General features: G+C 42.3%; 1 protein-coding gene across 5 annotated transcripts; it reads right to left on the bottom strand.

The window, feature by feature from the left end:
- Positions 1-71: 71 nt before the first annotated feature.
- On the bottom strand, positions 72-27,175 carry BFSP2 (beaded filament structural protein 2). Of its 5 annotated transcripts, none has more exons than XM_020804578.3 (7): positions 24,655-27,175; positions 18,889-18,971; positions 18,278-18,434; positions 14,718-14,879; positions 13,192-13,323; positions 10,468-10,688; positions 72-309 (listed from the first exon to the last, which is right to left on the bottom strand). In XM_020804578.3, exons 1-7 carry the CDS (start codon positions 25,108-25,110, stop codon positions 306-308), a joined length of 1,215 nt encoding a protein of 404 aa, XP_020660237.2. In that variant the 5' UTR covers positions 25,111-27,175; the 3' UTR covers positions 72-305. The 5 variants fall into 5 exon arrangements, with proteins under 5 accessions (XP_020660237.2, XP_078233488.1, XP_072859609.2 ...); XM_073003508.2 differs by lacking the exon at positions 72-309 and adding an exon at positions 1,617-2,732; XM_073003505.2 differs by lacking the exon at positions 72-309 and adding an exon at positions 3,089-3,187.
- Positions 27,176-27,687: the final 512 nt, after the last annotated feature.

Raw genomic sequence — 27,687 nt, 5'->3', positions numbered from 1 at the left:
GTGTAACTGCTCCCTTACTGGAAATATTCTGTGGAATTCCCCCCCCTCCAAAAAAATTTGGAGTCAACTAATTGACACTGACATTTTATTCTGTAATTATGATGCATATTGAAACCTTTCTGCAAACAATCACATACGTGGTGGCCTTGTATAGCAGATAAAGTTCTGCCCTATTTGGATTGATGAATGAAGCTGAAGCAGTCTGTGTTGGCTGTCTTCTCATTTCCACCGACACTTTTGCCAATGAGGATATTATCTTGTTTTGAATTATATTGGTTGTCTCCCGAAGAGAATAAATATGAAAATCAGCTGAAAGTTTTAAAAAATGCAATACTGTAATTTTTTTCAAAGGAGAAGTAAAAAATTACATAATGTTTTGAAGTAAATTGGGCCAGATAAAGCAACAAAACTAATATAACTTCCGTGGGAATCACCTAGGTGTTTGCAGTAAAATGCTACACATAAACAATTAGTTCTACCTGGGTTGTTACAGATAGTCATTTTGAACATTTTGGCTAAGGGATTTATGGGTTCCTAATTATTTCAAACCCAGGATAAGTTTTTGTGAATCTGATCAACTCAAAGGCTGAAATCCTGTTTCACTTTTATGCAAAAGGTATAAATTTGGAAGCAAATTGCTGTAATTTAAGATCTCTCTGTGCGCCAACTCATGTGACTCCGCATGCAACAGAAAATGTCTATGAAGATTTCTTATGGCAATCTGCTTTCAAAAGTTACATCTTTTGCGTAACTGAGTAACAGAATTTCAGCCAAATGTGTAGAAAGGAGAACACTTATTTTTCACCTTGATAGTACTGTATAGTGCAAATTCAGGCAAAGCTTCAAAGTTGATTTGAAAAAAAAGTAGACTCAGTTGTCATGATTCAGTTAAATATATATAAACAAATTCCTGTTTCGAAATCAGAATTTCCAGTGCAAAGGACACCTTTTGGTAAAATCTTGCAGAGGATTGCATTTATGGTTCAAGCTTGTAATTTTCATGTGTAATATCTCCCATTGAAGACATGTTGTTGTTTAGTTGTTAGGTCATGTCCGACTCTTCATGACCCCATGGACCAGAGTGCGCCAGGCCCTCCTGCCTTCCACTGCCTCCCGGAGTTGGGTCAAATTCATGTTGGTAGTTTCAATGACACTGTCCAACCATCTCGTCCTCCGTTGTCCCCTTCTCCTCTTGCCTTCACACTTTCCCAACATCAGGGTCTTTTCCAGGGAGTCTTCTCTTCTCATGAGATGGCCAAAGTATTGGAGTCTCAGCTTCAGGATCTGTCCTTCCAGTGAACACTCAGGGTTAATTTCCTTCAGAACTGATAGTTTTGTTCTCCTTGCAGTCCAGGGGACTCTCTCAAGGGTCTCCTCCAGCACCACAATTCAAAAGCATAAATTCTTTGGCGGTCAGCCTTCTTTATGGTCCAGCTCTCACTTCCATACATCGCTATTGGAAAAACCATAGCTTTGACTATGCGTACCTTTCTCGGCAAGGTGATGTCTCTGCTTTTTAAGATGCTGTCTAGTTTGTCATCGCTTTCCTCCCAAGAAGCAGGCATCTTTTAATTTCGAGGCTGCTGTCACCATCTGCAGTGATCATGGAGCCCAAGAAAGTAAAATCTGTCACTGCCTCCATCTCTTCCCCTTCTATTTGCCAGGAGGTGATGGGACCAGTAGCCATGATCTTAGTTTTTTTGATGTTGAGCTTCATTTTTGCGCTGTCTTCTTTTTGAAGACATCGTTTCTGTTTTAATAATAATCCTAGAACTGCAGAACTTCCTTTCCTTTTTTATGTTTTGATACAGAAAAGTGTTCTCATTTTATGGGAGCATTTGAAGCAGTGCCTTGAAGTATATGTGAAAAAATTGTGCCCTCCCCCCCGGCAGTCAAATCCTCACGTAGCTCCTTTCAGTTATGCTGTATGCTGGCACTTCTGGGTATTAGGCAGCACGGCATGTACTAAGGAAGTATGAACTGCTGTTTTCAATTGAGGCCTCAGTTGGTTACATCTCATTCAAGACAAAACTGAAATTACTGCATTTTTGCTGACTTAGAATTTGGCTAAAAATGCAACGTGACTAATTAATTGGGCAAGAACTCCCACAACCAGTGGTATTTGTCCTGATTATTAGAATGTTCGTGTACTTTGCTAAATTGGGATGGATTTTTCACTACAGAGAATGTAATCCTTAATTATACATATTGCAAATGTTTTAAAGCTAAAATTCAGATGCTATATTACCACTATATCACCCTGAATGTAGCATATGTTGTTTCATTTTGTAAGCTAAGCGAGTTTTGATTTGTTTAATATTTGGATGGAAGATCAACAGAAAATACCAATATTTTCCGACAGAAACAGGAATCAGATTTGTCAGTACTAGGCTAGATGGACTATGGCTTCAGATGGTATAGAGGCAGGTGTCTGTGTTTCTACCTTATAATCTAAGAATAATTAATTTTTTTTCCAAACATGTCATTGTTGCTCATAGTTAGGAGAACCAACTTAAGGTTTCAGAATGTACACTTTACTAATCTTATTCTCTGACATACCTTAGCTGATGATGGGAAGCAGAATTGCATACATCAATAACACATCTGAGCAAAATCACATTTCATCTCCATGTATGTTGTGCCAAAAATTAGCACTACAAGATTTTGGTTGGTATAAGGTCTTTATCACAGAGTTGGGCTCCCCATGTCTGCTTGTGTAGTAATCCTGTACACTAAGGGCAAACACATTATCTCAGCTTGGATGTTTATGTAGCAAAACAGCACTAGCCATACCAAAGAGTGAGAAATCAGTCAGTCCAGGCAACCCAGAAGACTTGCAATGTTACAAAAATGTGTAATGGAGAAAGACTGAAGCAAAAGTGACAAGGACTGAACAATGCTGAGGGGCGCGGACTTCTGACTTTGTTCAGTAAGAAGAGGACCACAAAACAAAGTGTTGAGTGAGAATGGAATGGAGTATGACCTGAAAAAGGACATGGCTGTCTGGGTGCTACCAGAGAGGAGCATTCACCACTGCATATTTTGTCGTGGGTCACTGATAGCCCAAGGCCACAAAAAAAAGATGGGTTACTTACCTGTAACCATGGTTCTTCAAGTGGTCATCTGTTAATTCACACAAAAAGGGTTAATCCAGCACCAGCGATGGTCCTCTCGGAATATTCTAGAGCTTAATAGAAAAGAAACAAAGTTTAAGGTTGCCTGCACTGTGCATGCTCCGCCCGCCCTAGCCTCAGTTCCATTTATCCACCACAAACATCTGAACATGAACTCAAGTGGGCTAGAATTTACTGTATAAACAGTGACGGATAGTGGGGAGGCCGGGCGGGATTGTGTGAATTCACAGATGACCACTTGAAGAACCATGGTTACAGGTAAGTAACCCGTCTTTCTTGATCGTGGTCTTCTGTGAATGCACACAAAAAAGGTGACTAGCACGCTAACTCACCGGAAGGAGGGCCGTCACTGAAGGACGGATGTCAACACCACTCTCCCAAAACTTGTCTCTCTCTTTGCCCTCATGTCCAACCTGTAGTGAGTAACGAAGGTGGAGGCATTAGACCAAGTGGCCATTCTGCAGATCTCAGTAACATCAATGCCTCACAGGAGGGCTGTAGAAGATGCCACTGCTCTGGTGGAGTGAGCCCTCAGACCCTCAGGTGGGACCTTGTGTAGAAGTTCGCAGGCCAATGTGATGGTAGAGACAAGCCATTTGGAGAGCGTTGAAGACGATGCTGGTAAACCCTTTTTCTTTCCAAAATAACATAGGAAAAGTCTGTTAGAAGACCTAAATTCTTTAGTCTTTGAAACATAAAAGGAAAGTGCTCTTCTGACATCTAAGGTGTGGAGCATGCGTTCAGTATCAGTAGAAGGATTTGCAAACAATGTAGGCAATAACGGGCTGATTCAGATGAAATTCAGTAACCACTTTTGGAAAAAAGGAAACATCAGTATGTAAAACCACCTTGTCTTTAAAGAACTGTAGAAAGGGCTGGTCTGTTCTAAGGGCAGCCAATTCATCAGCTCTTCGAGCGGAAGTAATAGCCACCAAAAACAGACATTTAAAAGATAAAAATTTTATATCACAAGTGGCCATAGATTCAAATGGTGAACGCAAAAGGGCATGCAAAACTAACTGCAGAGACCACTGGGGTATTGGTGGTCTAACTGGAGGTCTCAGATTTGTAAGTCCTTTCAAAAAGGCTTTGACAGTAGGATGAGAGAATAGACGGGAAGCAGTAGAGTTCTGGGGTTGGAAAGAGACAATGGCTGCAACATAAACTTTTAAAGTGGAAACTGACAAATTGAAGTCGAAAAGGTAACGTAGAAACTTCAGTAAGGTAGATAAGGAAACTGGGGATGAAACAAGGTTCCTAGATCTAGTAAACTTCAAAAAACTTTGCCATTTATAACCATACAAACGAGACGTAGAAGCCTTTTTTGATTTGCTTAGGACCTCTTGGATTTCGGGGATATCCTCCACGCAGTCAAATGAAGAGTGTCCAGATCTGGATGATAAATCTTGCCCAAGTCCTGCGTTAGCAGACCAGGAAAAAGAGGAAGCCTGACAAAGTCTGTGGCCATCTGCATCAACGTTGGAAACCATGGCTGCCGAGGCCAGAAAGGTGCTATGAGAATGGCCTCCACCGACTCCTGGTGAAGCTTCACCAATGTTCTCTGTACCAGAGGAAATGGTGGAAACAGATAGAGAAGGCCTGCAGTCCAACGTGTCATGAAAGCGTCTCCCACAGAGTCCCTTCCTCAACCGGCTCTGGAGGCGTAGAGAGAACATTTCTTGTTGTGCTGGGTAGTAAACGCATCCATCACCGGGAAGCCCCACCGATGACACAGGTCCTTGAACACACTGTCGTCCAACTCCCATTCATGTGTCTGCCTGGTGAGACGACTCAGCTCGTCTGCCAACTCATTGTCCTCTGTGGCCACATGTATCGCCACCGGAAAAACATGATGACAATAACACCACTCCCATAGGATCACAGTCAGGAACAGCAGAGACCTTGAGCATGTGCCTCCTTGCTTGTTTAGATAGTACATGGCCATGGTGTTGTCGGTGACTACCCGTACACCACGACCCTGCACCAGAGGAAAAAGGACTTCAACGTTTTCATGATGGCTAAGATCTCCAGATGGTTGATGTGAAGATCCCGTTCCTGTGTTGACCACAACGCATGCACGTGGTGATGTCCGCAATGAATGCCCCAACCTGTAGGACTTGCATCTATGGTGACCTGGACCGTAAGACGAAGAGGTTGGAAAGGTCTCCCTGTCTGTAGATGAGGGACAAAATTCCACCACTGAAGCTGTTGCGCCAATTCTGGAGTCACCCGGAGTTGTTTCGACTGATGGTCTTTCAAGGGGTTGAATAGAGATAGGAACCACACCTGGAGATATCTGAGTTTTAGTTGGGCATGAGCTAAACCCGGGGTTGTTGATGCCATGAGGCCTAACAGGTGTTGAGTGTGTTTTGCTGTGACACGTGCTCCTGGGCGGAATTTTTTGATGGCCTTTTGTATTTTCCGAATCCGTTCTTTTGGCAGGAAAATGCGCCCTTGAGTAGCATCTATCTTCGCATCAATGTAGTTTACAACTTGCGAAGGGACAAGATGAGATTTCTTGTAATTTATAGAGAGGCCCAGATTGCGTAGGATCTGAAGTATGAACCTTGTGTCTTTCAGGGCCCAATGTCTGGACCTGGATACCACCAGCCCCTCGTCTATATAAGGATAAATCTGAATTCCATTCAGACGCAGTTAAGCTGCCACCGGCGCCATGCATTTCGTAAATGTCCTTGGAGCTGTTGCCAGACCGAAGGGAAGAGCTAGGAACTGATAAATGTTGTCCTGGAAGACAAACCTGAGGAATTTGTGATGCCTGGGGTGAATGGTTATATGAAAATAGGCGTCTTTTAGGTCTATGACCACAAACCAATTGTTCTTTTTCAACAGGTGAATTATTGATTCCAACGTTACCATCCGGAAACAACAAGGACAAAGGTAAGTATTTAGAGTTTTTAAATCTAGAATGGGTCTTATACCTCCGTCTTTTTTGGGAACGGCAAAGTATCTTGAATAGAAGCCGTTTGCGATGTCTCTTTTTGGAACTTTTTGAATTGCACCTTTTTCCAACAAAGATAGAACTTCTTCTTCTAGAGCAGGATCGAATGATGTATAATTTACCTGCCCTAGAGGAGGATATTCTATAAACTCCAGAAGATAACAGAATTGAATGATGTTTAATACCCAGGAATCTTTTGTAATGGTTAACCAGTTTTGTAGATATGGTAGTAGTCTTGTAGTTGGATTGGGAACGTATACCATCTTTGTTGAGTCAAAGATATTGTTCGGATTTCTTGGCAGGTGGCTTATAAGACTGACGTCGCTGGGATTGCTGTGAGCGGTAAGTACTAGCAGAGGAAGCTGTATTTGCAGGTCTGGATTGAGATTGGCCCTTGAATTGTTTGTACTGATTGGATGAGTAGTATTGGTTATACGGTTTTTTCCACTGGTACCTATTATACTTGGGTTGAGGCTGAATATAGTAAGACTTAGTTTTCTTAGCCTTATGAAGTTCTTCGAGATGGCCATCAGTCTTTTCATTAAAAAGACCCGAAGCGGCAAATGGCAAGTTCTCAACTTTCGCCTTTACATCATCAAGGATGTTCGCTGCCCTCAGCCATGCATGTCTCCGAAGAGTCACAGCAGACATCAAGACTCTCGAAGCAGCCTCAACAGAATGTCTGGTGGATATCCTCTGATGTTTAGAAACAGTCTGTGCCCCCTCATAGGTGTTCAAAAATGCCTGTCTAACATCTTCTGGTAACATCTTCAAACCTGGCAAAATTTGCAACCATAACTGCTTCTGATATGCACCTAAAGCAGTCTGATAATTGGCAACTCGAAGCATGAAAGCAATCAAAGAATAAATCTTTCTGCCAAGCAGTTCCAACTTCTTCCCTTCCTTATTTGTGGGAGTTACATGAGACCTCCCGGTGGGTCTGGAGCAACTAGTTTCTACTATCAAGGAATTAGGAATTGAGTGCTTAAGAAGGAATTTCATATCAGACCCAGTCACGCGATAAAGATTTTCAGTTCGTCTGGAAAGAGAGGGTGTTGTAGAGGGCTGATCCCAAAACTCCCTGATGATGTTCACAAGGGCAGGTAAATAGGACAGAGTAGGTGGCGGAGACCTTTCACTATTGATATCGCCAAATATGAGATCCTCTTCAGGTGGAGCTGGTTCATCCACATGGAGTTTCAATACCTTTGCCTTCCTCTTATTTGTGAATAAGAGGAAAAATCCTCCGATGGAGAGGAAGCGTGAAGATCTCCAGTATCTGATCCTACAACCTCGCCTTCAGGTAAGTCATCCTTAGTAGGTTGTTGTGGCAACTCTTCCTCGGACTCCGAGCACCCTGAAGAGAAGGGGACTGCTTCATCAGAGGAAAGGGAACAGGCTCTTTTTCAGTGCCGAGCATCAGGAACCAAAGGAGCCTGTGCTGGCTGGTGAATTGGAGGTATAGCTGCCGTCGACGTCAAGAAAACAGGAACACGAGTTTCAGCAGGCTCTGTAGTGTGCTTGGTAGACTGCACGGGAACTTCAACCTCGAGGTGCTTTTGACGTCGATGCTTCTTCGGTGGGGTGGAAGACGAAGAGGAGGAGGCATAAACCTATTCCACTCTTCTTTGACGTTGTTTATCCACAGACGTTGAGGAAGAGCTAGAAGAACATCTTCTCCGGTGTCGACACTTTTTGCCGCTTGAAGCCGAGGAAGACGAGTCCTCCAATCGTGATCTATGTCGATGTCGAGAATGTTGATGACAGAGGACAACTTCCTTTCGCGGAGACTGACGTCGACCCTTGGAAATATGCTTAGCCTTATGGGTGTGCTTTCGCGGAGGCGAGCACGGTTTCGAAGGCACTGAAGAAATAGAATGAGCCAAAGATGCCCGCCCAGCAGATACAAGGCTGTGAGGCGCAGACACCAAGCTTGCGGTGACATTAGCAAGCTGACTCGGCGTCGGGGAAGGAATTCCCGAAGTGTGAGGTGGCTCGATCTGTCTAGAAGGGAGAGAAGCAGTCACCTCCGACAGAGACTCTCTGTCCCGCGAAGAGTCTTCCAAAAGCGGGGAAGGGAGAGAGACAGAAACAAGTGGCAAATCCTTAGCCACGTCTACATCCTTCACAATTTTTTTCTTTGCTTGTTTTGCAGGCTTGGCGGCTACAGCTTTAGAAGCGGCAGGCTTCTTGCCCGGCTTCTCCGAAGATTTCCCGGGAGCCATGGAACCAGGTATTTGAACCAAACTACCTTCAGCAGGGGGAACCAGTGCTGCGGAAGGGATCTCCATAGAGGACAGTTTAGAAGAAGCCAGGGCAGTATCCCAAAGATGGTATTTTAACCGCTGCTGTCGAGCCTTTAGCGCAGCCTTTGTAAACACCTTACAATGCCTACAATTCTGAGTTAAATGGGCTTCCCCGAGGCAAAAAAAGGCATTTATTGTGTCCGTCTTGAAAGGGAAGCTTTCTGTCACAAATCACGCACCGGCTAAACGGACCACCGGAGGGGGATATAAGACAGTAGGCAATAGCGAAACAGGGCCGGTAAAAAAGGCGGGAAAAATCCGAGGCAACCAAGTTAAGGGGGAAAAGCTAGTTCAAAGTCCACAAAACCATGTCCACGTCACACAGGAGAAAAAACAGAGTAGTCAACAACGTGCAGGGGGTCAAAATACCAGCAAAATCCAAATAACCAGAAAAAATATGCAGAGCTCAATCTGAGAAGTCCCAACTCGCACGGCGGAGAAATGGAACTGAGGCTAGGCCGGGCGGAGCCTGCGCGGTGCAGGCAACCTTAAACTTTGTTTCTTTTCTATTAAGCTCTAGAACAGTGGTGTCCAACCTTGGCCCTCCAGATGTTCTTGGACTTCAACTCCCAGAAATCCTGGCCAGCAGAGGTGGTGGTGAAGGCTTCTGGGAGCTGTAGTCTAAGAACATCTGGAGGGCCAAGGTTGGACACCACTGCTCTAGAATATTCCGAGAGGACCATTGCTGACGCTGGATTAACCCTTTTTGTGTGCATTCACAAAAAACCACAATGAAGAATCACCAGAATCATCAGACTTTGGGGTGTCTGCAGTATGAGGGAATGCCACTCTCATGAAGTCAGCAGTGCCTATTCAGACCTCTTCTGGTGTGTCAGGGATTTTGTCTCTAATCTTCAGAGCCAAAGAACAGGCACCAGTCCTGCACCAGCGAGGGAGGGAAGAATAGGGGCAGGATAAGGGGCTTTACTGCCACCAGCTGCTAAGACCCATCCCTTTTTCCAGAGGTCTAAAATAAAGTGAAATTACAAGAGACCTGAAGAAAGCGAAAATACCAGAATGCATTATGGGTTGCCCCTGCTGATTATTGGTGGTGTGTGTTGGGAAGTATGATGAAAACATACCCTTTAAACAGGAATTGTTTACATAAGGTTATACAGTCCTAAAATTATATCTGGAATTTATAGCAAATTGGTTAACTGGGCTCTATTTTCAGGCCTGAAATGGAGGTATTAACTGTGCAAGTTATTGACAATGATCATCAAATCATCTGACCACAGTTTGCACAAAAATGTAAACAGCACTTTTGCAAACAGCAGAGCCCTGGAGAATCAGGGCTTATTGCTCATAAACAAATATGCTGAATGTTCTTGCATGGCTCCTCCCATCAGTGGGAGTTGCTTTAGCAACAATGTCTAACAAGAAAGCTTTGTGAACATCCAAACCTATTTCCTGGCTTATCATTTCCAAACAAGTCAACAACTATAAACTAAGTTCACATACTGGCTTTAATGCTGAGCTATTAATTACAGATAACCTGTCACCAGAAGAGTGAATTCTTGAAGTGCTAATTATGTGTGATGGCCCCAGAAGGAAGTTGTTTTACTTCTCATAATTTACAAATTAGCTGACTTTGTTTTGTGATTGTCTTCATGCTATAAGTGTGATTTTTTTTTCTTTGTTAAGTCTGATTTGTCAGTCATGAAGCCTTGGACACTGTGATTTCAGCTCTAATGATAAGATTATCTGTAGTTTGCCCTTCAGATGCTGGCTTCTTAGGGTAGCGACAAACTGGGAGTTGTGACATGGATCTAAGTATGTGTTTGTTTCCTGGGACTTCCTCTTCACTGAAAATACTCCAAATGGAGGAAGGAGCAAAGCAAGAATGAATGGTCAATATTCACAAGTACATTCACCTTGTGAACAATAAGCCAGGAGTTTTCAGAGTTATGGTTTATTATTTTGTGTGAAAACTGCCAGCAACTTTAGCAATGATAAGGTCTGCTAGATCTCGCTTGGCTCTATTTTAATTCCAAGTTCTGTTTCTGGCCATAGTGAGGCTGTCAGGGAAGTTCAAGACAAAGATTCAGCACTCATCAGAAAAAAATACCTGCTCTCTTCTTTGTCCAGAAGGCAGTGATATGCAGCAATGTCTTTCTCTAGCTGTGTTTTAATGACCAGCAGAGTGTCACGATCCCTTTGCTGCTGCTCAGTCTCCATGCGGATTTCTCCTACTTCTGCTTCCAGCTTGGTGATGACAGAACCTAGATTCTGAAGTTCTATGTCATGCCAATGTTTGGCATCATAGAGAGAGTTCTCCAGCCCTCTCTTCTGCAAAGACAAGAGCGTTGCATCTCAGTGGAGGTTAATTTCTGGTTGTCATTACATGAGTGTTTTTATTTGCATGCTACTTATTTCAGGGACAAAAAAAGCTTCCCTAATATATGCTTACTCAGGAGAGGAAGACTTTGATGCAATGGTGCTGTCAACCATTTTGTGTGTATTGTGGAATTACAGTCAGATGAGAGATTATGGGCACTTGACTATGTGTTTATTAAGAGTAATTACTGCTGGCATTGAAGCCCTAGGATCTTTAGTAAAAGGGCATCTTTACAGTATGTATGTGCCCTATTCTGCTTTAACATTGGAGGTCTCAATATCTGATGTATGTAGTAGGATGGTACAAAAATCTGTTACTATGAGCATCCACCATCTGATGATGGTAGCACAATCTGTTGATCCAGAAAACAGCTGGAACCAGTGAGTGACAGTTACATAAAAGCAGATTCTTATTAAATATTAGGATAAACTTCCTATAACAGAGCCAGGCAGCAATGGAATAGACTGCCTCAAGAGGTATTAGACTCACGTTTATTGGAGGCATTTTGAGTAGATTGGAGAGTCATCTGTCAGGAACATGGTAGCTACATCCAGTGTTCTAGATCTTGCACTGAGATGTGTTTCTAATGTGTGACCTTTTAAGACTCTTCAACCCTTTGATTCTGTGTATTCCAGGCTTGCACAGCTGGCATCCCTCCAAACTAAACCCACTTGACAAGCCCCATATATTGGGCTAATGGGCTCGTAAAGTTTCCTTAAATAATATCCCTTATCCGGGAGGGCCACTGGCCATTCTAGCCAGAGGATTGTGGGAGTTGCAGTCTAAAAATTAACTTTTTCAAGGATAGAGACTCAAAAAAGCAGGAGAGAAAGAGGGGATGACAGGTGTTGGATGGCCATATGCCTCACTGCACAAAGGACATTCCCCTTGTGAAATGCACCCTCTATTTGAAGGGCTGCCCAGTCCAAGTCCAGTTAAAATATAAAGAACTATAAGCAGAGAGAACACGGGCTTTGCAGTTTCACTGCAGCAATTAGGCCACAGGGATCCCTAGTCTTTGCTTCCCTCTATCATGCTGCTATATTTTGTATTTCAATTTTAATTGAGATTATTTCTGAATATGCATATGTACATAAAATAGCTTATTCGGATTTTATGTTTGTGTGTGTGTGTGTGTGTGTGTGTGTGTGTGTGTGTCCCCCGGAGAGGGTGACTTTTTTTTTTTTCTTTTTTGATAACAGATAAGCAGAGACCTTTTAGGTGCCTAATAATTTGTTCAGAGAATTGGAGGTGTGGATACCATTTGCCTTGGGGTAAACCTGGTGAATTCAGAAGCTAGATTGTATAGTAGTTTGAGGACCATGTGGGTTAGGGTTTTCTTTTTCTTTTCTAACAAGAGCTTCATGTACACCATTGGACAGATACCCTTGGAGCCTTGAGGAAAGTTGTTCAGTAATTTTTGAGCAGCAGGAGGAGCTACAGGCAGTGAGAAATTTTTTTTTTACAGATCTGTGCATCCATTTTAGTAGACTGAGGATCTGAAGACTGCTGCTTTTAGCACTGGTTTGGAAGGGCCCAAAAGCACTTTGGCTGATTTTCATGGGAAAAATATGAAAATTAAATGAGTGGGACTTATAAATACAGTACTTAATATTTTCCTTGATTGTGCCCTAAAAAACAAAGACAGGAATCCTGTTGAGGGAACATGGAGCCGAAGAGCCATTGCATAAGAGTTCCATCTGCTCTGTCAAGCTCCCCGGGTGTGTTTCCAGTTTTCCGCTTGGGATGTTGGGTGCATGATGATGTTGGTGGTGTGTTCAAGGGGGAAGAATGTATTCACAATTATTCTGCAGCTCCACATTACTTCAATAGGATTCTATCCAAAATTTTCAAGGCTTCATTTGTCCAGTTGATTTGTTACATATTATATGTATTTATATTCCACCTTTTCTTCATAAGCATACATGGCATACATGGCTCTCTGCCTCTCCACACTGTCTTCACATTTCCAGAACCTGGAAAAGTTTTGTGTATTTTTTTTCCTACAGCTCTCACTGGCCAGAGGGTTCTGGGGGTTGTTAATAATTTTTTCCAAGCTTTGAACAGCCCTGTGAAGTAAGTCAAACTGAGAAAGAATGACGACATCCCCATGAATTTCCTGACTGAGTGGAGACTTGTACCTTAATCTCGTACATCCCATTTCAAGACTGCAACCACTATATCACAGTGACTCTTGAAAACTGTGTATCCATAATGGTTGTTTAACAACTGTGTGTTAAGAATGGCAGGTCTGTAATTATAATATAAAAACCATGCTTTGTTAAACACATTTGGAAAAAACATACAGGGAACTGTCAAATGAAAGTGCTACTTATTTCTGAGTAACTACATATGTGGTTGCACTGTTAAGACTTCCTGCCTGTACACAATCAGATGATGTCCTTGGGAATCTTTATTTCTGCACACCAAGAAATAGATTCATTCCTTACTTACCAGTGTTCTCAATGATTCAGTCTCTGCTTGCAGACTTTGTATTTTGCAAGCTGTTTCATGAAACTCTACCCTCAGAGATTCAACCAATTCTTCCTCTTGGGTTTGTACAGTAGGTGTTGTTTCTGTAAGTGGCTAAAAATAATATGATAGTGACAGACAAAAAACACTGGTTTTCACTTGCTGTTCTATTGGTGTATAACTGAAATAAGTTTGCTGAAGACTTAAATCCACATTTGCTCCCCTGATTAAATAAGTATAACCTTAAATGGAAGCACTGATTGAAGAAAATGGAAAGTACAGTTATCTTAAAATGTATATTACACATAAAATGGATTAATTCAAGAGCTTAGAGAGTGTTAAACATTCATGTTGATAGAAATTGGGAACATTAACTTACCATCAGTTTTGGAATGGGTAGAATTTGATCTGTTGTATCTTGCTAATTCATTTTTTAAATTAAAATGCTAGTTTTGAAATAAATAATGGGGTTTACACAGAATGGCACATTTTGCTATCAATGTTACCCTTCCTGATACATTGTTAGGCATAGAATATTTGATTTTTTTTCCCCCAGTACAGCTAGGAGAATTCAGCTGGAATTGCCCCAGCTGGAATTTTTGTAGCTTTAGCGGGGGGGGGGGGGGGGGCGGAATCTGAAAATCCCATGTCTGCACATGATGTTACTGGTTCCCTGAAAAGCACTCTTTTGGGGGTTTTACATTCTCTTCTCCATCTTAGCACTTTCCAATGGCTTTGGACTACGAAGTCTATAATTTTGACGAATGTGGAAAATGTTAGACTTGGTATTGCGACGCACATGCACATGATTTAACCTGCCTGTTCAGTTAAGTTTTTGTCACTGCTTTGTATCTCTTCTTTGAACCACCAGCAGTTTCTATGCTTTCCATTCACCCTTCAGACACTGGATTATTTGTTTGGATTGGAAGAGATGGATGAGGAATGATGTGAATAAAGAAAGGTAGAGAATTCTCAACGAGTAATATTTCAAGTGTCTCGGCATGTGCAAAACATTTTTCCGCACTATTCAGTTACAGTGCCCTCCACCTCCCACACACTTGGGAAGTGTCAAGAAGACATCAGAATCAAGAAGTAAAAGATCAATGCTAGACCTTGTGTACTGAATGCCTGGGACAGGATCCTGAATTCAGTTCCTGCCCATCTGTCATTCTAACAATCCCAGTACTCTCCAACTGTCCTTCTCTTGAAATCATCCCTGAAATGAGGGGAAATCTTTTCTTCCTTGTACTATAGAAATAGTGGGTGCTATTACCCAGTGAATACTTATTTTCAAACGGTATCAGTCAGTACTGTTAATCAACATTCAATATCAGCAACTTAACTCATTGAGGAAGGGGATAAGAGTTCTTAAGCCCATAACACTTAAGATGCAGTCATAAACCTAGCTGCAGAGAGACGAGCTGTCTACTTTGCTTCAGCTTTCACCACCACCCTGCTTTTTGTGGGAGTTAATAGTTTTAGTTATGTTTAGCTTGTTCTCTGTGTACCTTGGCATGAAGTAGGGCACCTGTCTCAGTACGGTTCCGTTCAATATCTTTCTCCCAGTGATTCCGAAATTTCTCCAAGATGTCATCTAGGCCAATTCCAATGGGAATATCTAGTTCTTCAGGTGATGAGACAGCCAGCTGCTTGTAAAGCATCTTGACATCCTGAAAACCATCCATATCAGAAAAAAAGCAGTACCCACAAAAATGCCACTGGGAAGGATCATTCCCCTGGCCACAGCTGCTTTGACTTCATTCACACATTATCTTTGTGTCAGACTATTCAGGGAGCCCCTTGATTCTTCTTCATCATTCACTTTGTACAAATTAGTAGGATAGTCATATTAACCTAAATGTAAAACAGTCCCAGTCTGATTCAGATTCCAAGAGACTTTTCATCAATAGCTGTTCCTAAGGCAAAGGCTGCCCAGTGAGGAAAAGCCCCAGCTTTCAAGAGAAGCTGTCCAGAATTGCTGGAAGATGATTCTCTGTTCACATTTTCTATGAAACTACGTATTTCTCCCCTATCTTGGAGTGCTAATTGTTACTTGTGCTAGTTGACAAAGCAAACACCATGCCATCCTGAGCACACTTGGTCTCATTTCATACAGGAAATGAAGCAGGACTGGGCCTGATTAGTACTTGGATGGGATATTGTTGGTTAGTACAGGGAATGTGCTGAAAGGCTGGGAACAACTCCTGTCAGGACTCCTGGAGAGCAGAGTTGACAATATGGACCTAGATGGACTAATGAACTAACTAATGATCAATGTAAAGCAGTTCCCAGGTACCTGTATTTGAAGACTAAAGGGTTAATTAATTCCACCGCTCCTGAGGGGCTATAGTCCTGGTGTGAGGGGAACACTTAAGCTGTCCCTGACTGTCTGTTTGCCTGAGACTTGTGCCCCTTGGTGGACTTCACAGAGGCCCCAGCGGCAGGGCAGCCTGAGGGTGCAGAAGGGGGAGCCCCAGGTGGGAGTAAGGAGGCTGGGATGGGTAGACAGGACTCAAAGGAGGGGCAGGACTCATCTCCCTCAAGAAAGGGGGAAGACTGGGAATAAGCTTCAGATGAGCCCTCTTTCATCTTCTGCACTCTCAGGGAGGACCTGCTGTTTCTGCTGCAGGATCTCTGGTTGGGCAAATAGATCTGCCTCTGGGGGGAGGGGGTAATGGTCCCAGGGGAAGAATGCCTGGAGTCATCCAGTGTGGGCCCCTATAAAAACAAAAAAGCTGCCTCACCATGTCCTGGTCCACTGGCCCCACCCCAACCTAAAGTCTCTGCTCATGACCTGAGTTTGATCCAACTCAGGTAGCCAATTCAAGGTTGACTCAGCCTTCCATCCATCCAAAATCAGTAAATTGACTACCCAGCTAGCTGGGACCAGGAGGGAAGGCAATGTGAGCCTGCATAATTAGACTGTATACTGGCTAGACAGTTCTTTAAGTGCTATGGGGTGATATATAAGCAGAATGCTTTGCTTTTAGAAGTGGTGTTGGTGGAGGAAGTGCCACAACAAGCACCTGTAGTAGGTTCTCCAAAGGCAAGCTGAACTACTGAAATTCAGGGACCTGCACTGGGCCAACACTATCAATTCCTCCAAAGACCTCAGACCTTGACTTGAGAGCCCAGTGACCAGAACTCTGACCTGGCCAAGGACTGAGAGTGATGAGGGGGACTAGAGCAATTAACTAAACCTTCCTGTGGATGGGATGGGAAGAGCTGGGTGCCCCACTGATCCTTCCCCTACTCTAATAAAGACTAGTTCCAGGAGTAAAGAGAGTCTGCAGTTCATCGAGCCTATGGTCAAGAAGACCCTCTGGGCACCTCCTGGGTGGGGATGGTGGTGGTCACACCCAGGAAAACAGTTATCTGAGTGTTCTGCTGTTGGCCAGATTTTAGGATTCAATGCAATCTGGCATCTGCCTAATCCACTCAAGAACTTTCTAGTTAAAATGCACAGAATTGCAATCTCAGTGTGTTTATTTGCTTTTTGTATCCTTTGTTATGACATATTTAACTCAGAGACAGCAGCCACAGGGCATGGATTGGGCTATGTGATTTGTATATGTTTTGTCTCTTTACATTGCTTTAAAATCCCGTAAGCAAGCAATGAGAAGAAATGCTGTGTTGGACCATTCCAAAGGCCTCTGGTTCACAACATGTTCTTAGAGATGCTCCAAGAAGAAGCTGAACACAACAGCAACCTCTTCTTGTATGCAACTGGCATTCTAACACAAAATGTCACTAATACTGACTGCATAGTGACATGTGATCACAATGCCTTGTGACCATTGAGAGCTTATCCTCCACGTGTATTCTGTGAATACTGAAATGCAACAGAAAAGTCTGTATTAGTACGTAAAATACTGCATTTCTTTGCAGTCAGAGAACAAAAGACTATTAAGGGTCATATCATAAGTGCAGACGAAAGTCTGTTTCCTTCTCCTACAATGTTATCCCTCCAGACAATGTAAATCTTTCAGTACTACAGGCTGGAGACATCAGATAAGCAAATAAAGCCGTTCGGTCTTCCAATTGAGCTATCTCCTAATTAACCAATTACAAAGCAAAAGCAAGTTCATTTTCCAAATACAGACTAAGCTTCTGTCATAATCAACACTCTTTTCCACTTAAGAGTGCAATGTTTCTAGATAAAGGAATCAGCATCTGGTGACTGTGAAGATTTAAGGATTTTAAGACAGAATCGACAGTTGGAGTTGAAAACGTGTGGCCCTCCAGAAGCTGTTGATGTCTTACCACTATCAAAGTTCATAGCAATCGTAGAAAAGTGAAGTTGGAAGGGGCCTACAAGGCCCTCAAGTCCAACCCCCTGCTCAACCCAGGAATACAATCAAAGCGTATCTGCCAGGTGATGATCTAAGTTTTTCTTGAATGCCTCTAGTGTTGGAGCACTCACCAACTCCCGAGGTCACTGGTTCCACTGTCGTACTACTCTGACAGTGAGGAAGTTTTTCCTGACATTCAACCGAATTCTGGCTTCCTTTACCTTGAGCCCATTGTTGTGTGTCCTGCACTCTGGGATGACTGAGAACAGATCCTGCCCCTCCTCTGTATGACTGCCTTTCAAATATTTGAAAAGTGCTACCATACGATGATGGCAAATGGAGCCTGACAGCATCTAAATGGCCATGGATCTGAGCTAGAGGTTTCAAAATGTCAAAAGCAATTGTGCATGAGCAAGCTTAACATTGTTCTGGGTGGAAAACTGAGGCTTCTGCCTATCTTAAGTGTTTTTCAGGTGGTTTAAATATTCTGTGAACTTGGAGTTTGTGTGTGGGAAGCTAAATTGGTTTTCTCAGCCATGAAATGCAAATACGCCAGTTGTTACAACATTGCCTTGAAGACCACATTCTTATTGGTTGTGTCAATGTGCTATATTATCACATGTAAAATACACAGAATTAGGACTCATGCACTGAGACTTTAACTATTATTCATTAATAAATGCTACACTAGCCTTGGTTCAAATAGAAAGGCGAGGCAATGATTCATCTAAATGGATCTGCCCTAGTGATATGTTCCTTTGCAGCTTTGATTTTACCTCTTCATGATTCTTTGACAGTAAAGTTAGTTCTTCTTTCATGTTTTCAATCTGACTCGCCAAGTCCACCTTGGTCAAATTAGCATCATCAATCACTTTATAGAGAGAGGTGATTTCATCTTCTATTGCCTTTCGGAAAGGCTGTTCATTTTCATATCTGCAAAGTAAATGGGTGACATGTCAGACCTAATAATACAGAGCTCAGTCTTTGGACAGATACATCTGTCCACTGAATTTATAGCTCTGTCTTACTAGTGGAAGTTCAACAAATTAACTCCCACCCCCACTTTTAGAACCAGTCCCTTTCCTATCATTTCCTGTGAGAACTGTTCTCTAGGGCGGGCCCTGCAATTAGGCAGAGACCTCTGGCAACAGATTTTGGATGTAAAAAATGTACAGCTACTCATTAGTTGTCTGGTTATTTTAAATCATTGTATTAGGGAGAGAGATCTGTGGAATTGCCTGTCTCCCATGGGCCAAAACAACCTGGCTGGCTTTGTGTAATGTACTCCTTGATAGGGGACGGTGAAGATTTGCTGCTGTGTGTAAAGCAGCAAAATATATTGGGTTGCTTGTATTTTCCACAGAGAAAATTGACTTTAGAGTGTTACCTGTCCTTAATATCTTCAGCACAGGCTTGAATATTCTCTGTCTGCAACATGAGCCGAGCATTTTCCAGGACCGATTCCCCGACCTAGAACAATTCAAGCCATCAAATAAAGAACATATATAATCTGAATCCACAGTTGGATCCTCAAATTGACCAGATAATGGATTTGAACCTCTTTAGGCAGTTGAACGCTATCCCTCAATAAATTTCTTGTTAGCTCATTCATGCCAAGTGCCAGAGTGCTGGACTGGGACTCATGCAATCCAGGTTCTGCTCCCTATCATGACATTTACTGGGTGGTGGCCTTGGGTGAGTCACTTTCTCAGCTTGCTCTCTGCTTCACAGGTCTGTTGTGAAGATAAAGTGAGGAGGAAAGACTTTGTATGTTGTGTTGTGCCCATGGAAAAGAGGTAGACTATAAATGTGCTTGATTAAAAAAAACTTAATTGGCCACAGACAACTTGGCTGTCTCTTTAGAGCATTCCTTGTGACAAGGTGGAGTCCCCTTTATCTTCATATTCAAGGATTGTATTAAAAATGTACCATATATCTCAGCTGCCACAAGACTATGTTAGAACATGTTAAAATCTGGGATGTGTTGCACTAATTGGCATCAGTCATATTAAGTAAGCATGCTGTATAATTAGGGACACCACACGGAAGGGGGCAGTTGGGCTCCTTTAACAGTTACACGAAAAACCCCATTTCAGCAGTTGCTGTGGGAATGCCCTCTTCCATACAATTATTAAAACGACAGCCATCCCACCCTCCTTTTCATGTGATCAGCTTAAGTGCAATATAAATTGGATAGTTGCACCTAAAGAGAGCAGGCAGTTTTCTTCCTCTCACATTATATTAGAATACCCAAAGAAGCTAATTCATAGCAGGTCTGGTAAAGTACTTTTTTACGCTGCATAATTAATTTGCAGTTTTCATGATCACAAGGCACAGTGGTGCATTAAATAAGATCAGACAAATTTGTGGATACGAGGTCCATCTGTGCCTGTTAATCATAATTAACCAAATAATCGAATTTCTATTCCTTTGGACAGCTGGGATTTGTCCTCACCTATTGTACAGTTTTGTTAATAGTTTCAGGTACATGATGCCTTTGGGCTCTGAATTCCCTCTCATCTACACTCTGTCACCGACAGTGACATCTGGTGACTTGAGTGGCGGTTACTGTTGAAGTCAGAATGTCGTGTGTAATTGTGGAAAAAATCAATTTCATAATACTTCTAATAAACTTATATCTGTTATCAAGTAGAGCTGTCTCTGTAGAATTCTAGGGAATCACATGGATGGAATATGTATGAAACACTGGGGGAAATGCATATGTATGAAACACTGGGGGAACCTTTGCTAGAACTGTAGATTTCCATACTGTGCTTAAAGCAAAATAGATTTTTTTAAAATCAAGTTTCACAAATGATAGTGTGCAGTTGTTTCACTGAGGCTCTGATATGCTCTCTGGCCTTCCTCCTGAGATCTACAACCACCACCAAAGGCTCTGCAGCTGTTGTTGCGCTTGTGGTAAGACCTGTAGTGGGGAGTTATTATTTCTCAGTACAGCTCCTAGAATCTCCCAGCCAGTATGACCAGTAGCCATGGTAGCTGTGGCATTTGGGGAGTGGTAGTTCCCCTGCATCTGATGTGAGGATCCCAAAAAGTGGAAGTGGAGAACATAATCTCTGATTTCAGGCAAGGCAGAGATAGGGGCAAAATTATTTGAATGCAACCAAGTGTCCACCTTCTCCTCTCTTGTTCTCTCTCCTGGTACACCTCAATGATGAGTCATTTTGGCAGCCAGCTCTAGGTTGAGAAGATCTGGGAGAGGCATCCACTAGGCTGAACTCCAAGATGGGAGACATTTGTTTTCTGGACTACATCTCCCTTTGGTCATGCTGGCTATGGCATTTTGTGAATTGTAGTCCAAAAATAGTTCCTTCCTCATGTCAAACTCAAGCATCCTTTGACCAAATTGTTGTTTATTGTTTTGACTTATGAGCGATGTCACTTTCTGGAGCCTACAGTAAAAACACAGCAATCTCATACTGTGGTGTTCGGGAAATGGCAATGTTTAGAGTAGGTGAATTGATAGTTTTGGAACCGGTAAGTTATGACTCACTGAAGTATCATTGATTTAATTAGGTCTTCTGCAAATATGATTAAACTTAAATCCAGTTAACTGGTTAGATTTCAGAATAAGGTCCATCCCACTGAAATCAACCAGCTGAAGCACACAGGTTAATTCTATGGATTGTAGCCACGGTTGTTTCCTTTTCAAAAATAAGATTTGTAATACAATTAAGGAAATGCTAAATTATTGATTGTATTTTTAAAAGTTAATTTGTCTGAAATCCACTAGTAAACTGCAACTAGTGTAGCTTGATTGAATCAGTAGGGATTTGGTGAGTCAACTCTTCTGTAAATTTCATTGATTCAATGGGCCCACTATCATTATGACTTACTATTGGAATTCAGCCAATATGTAGAAAATTGGCACATGTTAAAAACAATGTTTCTGAATCAGAACATTTTTTGTATGTATTTACTTTGTGTACATGTGTTGTTGGAACAAACTGTTTAGCAGAGGCATTCCTTTTATAGGTGAAAGTGAATGTCACTTTTAAGCTAGTGATGTCTGTTTCATCAAATGTTTATAAGCACTGCTATTAAAAATGGTATAAGAAGGGGAATCCTTCCACCCATTTAATCAATTTATGAATAAAATATGGCAACCCTATTTTAAATTTGCATTGTTTCATCAAGTTAGTTTTATAAAATCAGAATCCTACAAGCTGCTTCCCTGTCACATAAAACACAGTGAGGCCACTCCTCCTAGAAGTATCAAAAAAAACTTTTAAGAGTTACAGGTACACTATAGAAGGAGTGATAGATATTTGCAATAGAAACTTTACTTATTTACTATACTTTACTTATTTAAAGAAGGAATGAATTGCAGACAATATATTATTAGTTAGTTACTTTGAGTTTTTATACTGAACCAGAAAGAAAACTTGCATTATGGTTTGAGGTTTGCCATGTATTAGACTTTGCTGATTGGTCCTTGCATAGATGTGACCGTTTTTGTATACATTTGGTCCACAAAAAATATTTCAAATAAGTCTGTCCATTTATGTAGTAAATCATGTATGCACTTATACTGTTTGCTGCACAATGGTGGAGGGCAGAGTTTCACTTAAGTAGGGCTTCTTTTTGGGGTAGGGCTTATATAACAAGCATCCTGAAAAATCATACTAGGGCTTATTTTCAGTTTAGGTCTTATTTTCGGGAAAACAGGGTAGGTGCCACCACTATAGCTTCTGCCATATGTGCAGAAGCCAGTCCTATCCTTAGGCAAAATGAGGCAGTTGCTTTGGGCAGCAGCATTGCGGAGGTTGTGAAATGACAACAATTGTTATTTATTTAATTTGTTATTCTTTAATTTTTAGTATTAAGAAGGGAGAGAGGAATGTGTGGGATTTTCTGTCTTTGTGCTGAAATAACTTGGCTGACTCTAGGTGCTGTATTTATCTTTACCTGGATGGCTCAGAGAGATATTTTCTTCTGTGCCTTAGGCTGCAAAATGTCTTGAGTCAGCCTTGTATACACCTTTGGCAAAATAGATAAATGTGCACTCATTACACCTGCTTGCATACAGATGGTATGCTCCGAGCTCCCTTCATAGAAGCCATATTGCTCTACAAAATATGTCTTCTGACACAGAAGACATAAACTTTTCATGCAAGAAAATAGACAATAGTCCACACTGGCTGCCTGTTTGTGTGAACAGGAACATGTCTCATCTCTCTACTCTGCAGGTGAATCTATTGCAGGATTGTAGTAAGACCAATAATTTCAGCCAATCCCCTATTCAGATGGCCAAGAGAAAAACTGGAGATGATTGCATAGAAGATGGATTTCTGCTGGTGTGTCTGTCATGCCAGGCTACAATTTCAAACATTCCTTCCTCTGGACAACTATTAAATGCACAGGAGCCCTTTCATCTGGCCATGCCACCACATCTGGGGCATCCCTCATTCCTTTACAGAGTGGTCTGTGTACTTCCAAGACAAGAGCCATGTCCCAGTCAGAGAACAGGAACAATGCAAAGAGTTGAGTGCAGGCTCCAGATGTTACTAGATTATATTGCCCATCAGCTCAGACCAGCATCCTCAGTGGTCAGTGATTGTGGGAGATCTTTTTCAACCATATCTAGAGAGCCAACAAGTCTGGTTGATTTATAATATTGGAAAAGGCCCCGTTGAACTGGTCTGTCCAATATGACCTGAGGAAAAATCCTTTCAAAGAATGTATCCTTTATTTGTATGTTCGAGACCTTTCCATCCGTAGCTCAAAGTAGCATATCTGGCTCCCATCCTCCTCCCCACTCTATCCTCACAACAACCCTGGGCGGGAGGGTAGTGAGATAATGTGACCAACCCAGACAGTATGTTGCACTGCTGACTGGGGATTTAAAGCTGGGTCACTTAAGTCCCAGTTGAATACAGTATTTTAACCACCACAGCTCACTGGCATAATAAAAACTGATACAGTACAAGTAATCAGACCTGAATGTAAACACACTTGGCAATTTCATTCCACATTCTGTAACACCTTCAGTTACGCTTTATGGCTGAAGGGAGCGGGATTTTAATCTTGGTAGAACCACCAAGAGTAGGTGGAAGAGAACTCCACACTACTACACTGTAGACCAAGGGTGGGACCTTTGGTCTTCCAGATGATTTAAATTTCCTCTCCAAGAATCTTCAGCCATTATGGCTGATGGTCAGGAGTTATGGAAATGGTTTCCAAAAACACCTGAAGGGGCAAAATTTCCCCACCTCCAGCTTAGCTCATTCACCAAAAAAAAATCAAAGGTAACCATATCAAGGTAGCAAGTGTATGCACACTTACATAAGAGCAACTCCCAACTTTGGTGGGGTTTACTTCTGATGAGAAATGTACAAGAGCATACTATTTAAGAGTGCATGTATTCACAACAGCATTGTCAAAAGGTTCACAAGGCCTGTCTGTGCTATGTAAAGTAACCCCAGAGTAAGCACATTAGTGCCCCATTTGAGGAGCTAGAGTGCCATCTTAACATATAACAGAATTGGGTCCCAACTGTGTGTTGCCATTTTACTTTGTCCTTTTGTCTCTCACAAGGCAAGTGTGGGGTGATGAGGTTTCCAAAAATGTTCCCAATTTGTAGACAAAGATGTGTTTTCTTTCCTTGGAAACAGAATCTGAATAAGCAAGCTCATCTCAACTTCAAAACGCTGTTGTGTGCAGCAATAGGAGAAATATCGTGCCACAGTTTTTTCTTTAAAAACCACCCCAGCTTTTGGAACACTGTGGGATACAAAATGTGAAACTACAACACAAATCCCACTTATTAGAAACAGTAACAAGCTGGTAATAGGATAATGCTGCAGTGGATAAACTCACACCATTTATGGCAGCATTCCTTGTAATAATTTTGCTACAAGGAGAAACAGCTGATTATAATCAGACTAGGCAGGGATACTTTTCAGTCTTCTCCTGTGAATGAACCTCCTTAGGCAATTCTCATACATATTAGGAATCTTCCACAGCACCCAGTGAAAAGATAATGCTAATTGTCCTCTGAGATTAAAGTTAAAATATGCAGTGCAGGGTGGCTGTACATTAGCATGAAGCTGTGTTTAATCACCCCATCACAAGCTCTTTGTTAATGATTCATTAATGTTTGCCTTTTGTTGCCCAAAGGTCTCATACTCACTTGGTGGTAGATGGTCTCCCAGTTCTCTCTCAAGGCTACCCAGCTGTTGGCACTGGAAGACTTCTTAGCCAGGTAAGCTCGGATGCGTTCCTCAAGTTCCTGGTTCACCTGTTCTAAGGCTTTCACTTTTTCAATGTAGTCCACCAGACACCCGTCCAGGCTCTCATAGGACAGGCCTCGTCCCCTTTCCAGCCCTTGGGGTAGTGGTATGGCAGAAGAAGAACTACGGAGCCCTTGTAAGAAGACACTGCTTATGCCCAGAGCTCGGCGAGACACCCGGGTACCCAGGCTGCTTACACCTCCTGTAGGTACAGTGCCCACATAAACACCTGACGGTCTCGAAAGGCTTCCTCCTTTGCCAATGCTAAACTTACGGGCTGTGGCCCCAGAGCTTTCAGCTGTGGAGGTCGAGGGCTGTTGCCCCAGAAAGGAAGCCCTGTGCCTCGGTAAGGGCATGCTGCACCACAGGACGCCTGCACTAAATGAGCTACCTCTCCCCTCTGTGTTGCTACTCCCTACGCTGGTCGAGATCTGCAGAGCCAAGCAGGATTTGGGAAGGGGGTGTCATTATCAGAGTTCTCTCCCAAGAGCTTCTGGGACATTTCTCATTGTCTTTCACTGTCTAACCCAGGCATATTTGTTAGAGTGATTGTTTCAGCCTTTTTACTCAGTCAGCAATCTATTTCATGAGAAAGCTGTCTGCTGCAAGAGCAGCACATGGAAAGGACAATGCCGTTCAGAGCCATAATGGAAGGGAAGAAAGAAAGAAACACTTTACATATTTGAACACTGGCATTCTCTCAGCTTCCACATGTAGGGTTTACATGTACTAGCAAAACCCCAACTAATTGAGATGTCCCTTACAGTATATCAGGAGGACCTTTGTGTAAACGAGTAAAACTGCTTGTACCATCACCTGAACCCTCCGGATGCACTATGAACATTTTTGAAATGAAGTGTTAAAGCAGAAAACAAACTAGATTGGGGGCAGTGCAGAAATTTGTACTCACCTCTTTGAAGTGTGTGTAAAGGTCAGATTATTCAGGCAATAAAACTGCTCTGGAAGCACACTTCAGAGAAACTATTTCCTCAAGCCCATCCCAGGACTGAGCACAGGATTTGCAGAAGACCCCGGCTCTGCACAGTGGCTGGTTGGTTTATACCAGATTCTTGCCTCCCCCTCTTCTCCTCACAATAATTTTGCAACTTTTAATATTTTGTAAAAGATGGTGATGAATGAACATGTAAATTAAAACACACACCTGTTGATTAGCCTTACTCCACCCCAATTGCTATAGATTTTTAAAGACCTGATAGCCCACCTGAAGCATGCCGGTCAGAGGCAAAACTAATGACTGAACCAGTGCTGGACTTGTTAGTTTGCACATCTGAGCTGAAGCCTGCAGAAGAAAAATCTGTATTGACTCTTTGGTCCATATCTACTCTTTGAATATCGAGAGGAGCCTCGGAAACAACAGCAGAATCAGAGTTAGAAGATGTCATCTAACCCAGAACTTAGGCTACCATAAATCTTTAATAAGGCTGCAATCTTGAAGGAAAATACCTGGGAGTAAGTCCTACTAAGCTCTTAGTAGTCATGTATAGGATTCCACTATAAATATCTCTTCAACTCTTTTAATTTATTTAAATAATGGGACACAAGATGACGCAAGGATGGGCAACTGTGGATCTCAATATGTTTTTGGTTTTCAACTCCCATCAATACATGCCAGCATGGTCAATACTGAGGAATTCTGGGAATGGTGATCAAAGAAAATATAGAGGGGCACAATTGGCCCTCCCTGCTATAATAGGCTGGCAACCCCAGAGGGTTTCTGACTACAGCTCCCATCATCCATGATAATTGGCTATGATGGCTGGGACTGATGGAAGCAGGACTCCAACCATCTCAGGAGGGCCATCAGAATCCCAATCTTCTCTATTATCTAGCCTAATTAATCAATATTATATTAAAAACATGTGCAAACATTAGGGAACTAAGCAAGCTAGAAGTAAAAAGAGATGAAGAAATAAAGAAAAATAATCTCTGGAAAGAGAATATATTTGAAAAGTGAGGCATATTACCAAGCTGGGTGAGTGGATTTCCCCCCCCCCCCCACTTAAGCGACAGTGAAAGGGCCTTTCTAAACCATTTTCTTCCTGGAAAGGTTGTTTTGCTGTTGTAAGTGCCTTAACATAATCATAGCGAGGACAGCTGCCATGTTGATCTCAGAAGACAAGAAACAGAATGGGAAGTTAGGGAGCTTTTCCTTTCCCACAACTTTTTGTGCCATTCTGAATCAGTATTTCAAAGTAGGTGGTTGGAGGAATTCTATGGGGCACATAGAATGTGTGCTGTTTCCTTCTCTTGCTTGAGACCAATGTACCTCTTACTGTTTGATTCCCCTAGCCTATGGTAAACGAGATACATTGATATGTATGGTGAAGGGGAGGAGCAGTAGTTGGGCCTTTGACTTCACATACATTTCCCCATCCATAAAGTGGGAGTAATTGTGTCCTCTTTGTAGGTTGCTGTAAAGCTAAGCACAATGGTGATTACAAAGCACTGCTATTTTAAGCTGTAGTGTAAGATTTGCAAATGGAGATGGGTGGTTCCTATGCAACAGGTGTCCGGTGGTTCAGCACCCCACCCCCTATGACAGGTAGCCACTCAGAGGCAGTGTTCTAGCTTTCCTGCCCTGCCTCCTCTGGGTGCTCCCTCTCAGTGGGTGCCCACTAGCGGGTGTGGGGCACTGAACTGCCAAACACCTGTTGTGGTGGTAAATGAACAGGCATGAACCACCGAACCAAAGGTTCATGCCCATCTCTGTTTGCAAATGTAAGTGACAAAGAGGAATTTTGTGTTATCAGCCAGGAATACAATGGATGTACAAAGCTGCCTTATACTGGGTCATACCATTGGTTTGTGTATTTCAGTATACTGTTTGTGGGTTGGCACTGTTTAGGATTGCCAGGCAAGAAGGGCCAATATCCCTAGATCCACAAACTGGGCAGAAGGGAAATGACCCAAAG

The sequence above is a fragment of the Pogona vitticeps genome, chromosome 6 (genome assembly GCF_051106095.1).
Source record: "Pogona vitticeps strain Pit_001003342236 chromosome 6, PviZW2.1, whole genome shotgun sequence".
Taxonomy (NCBI): domain Eukaryota; kingdom Metazoa; phylum Chordata; class Lepidosauria; order Squamata; family Agamidae; genus Pogona; species Pogona vitticeps.
Note: the sequence above shows the minus strand (reverse complement) of the source record. Positions and strands in the feature narration are given on the sequence as shown.

Coding starts and splice junctions, on each gene's coding strand:
- BFSP2 (XM_073003508.2), bottom strand. CDS start 25,110: ATGCCCTTACCGAGGCACAGGGCTTCCTTTCTGGGGCAACAGCCCTCG. Junction 13,324..14,717: donor GTGCCCTACTTCATGCCAAG/GTACACAGAGAA, acceptor TATTATTTTTAG/CCACTTACAGAAACAACACC. Junction 2,733..10,467: donor CTGGACAAAGAAGAGAGCAG/GTATTTTTTTCT, acceptor GTTTGCCCTTAG/TGTACAGGATTACTACACAA.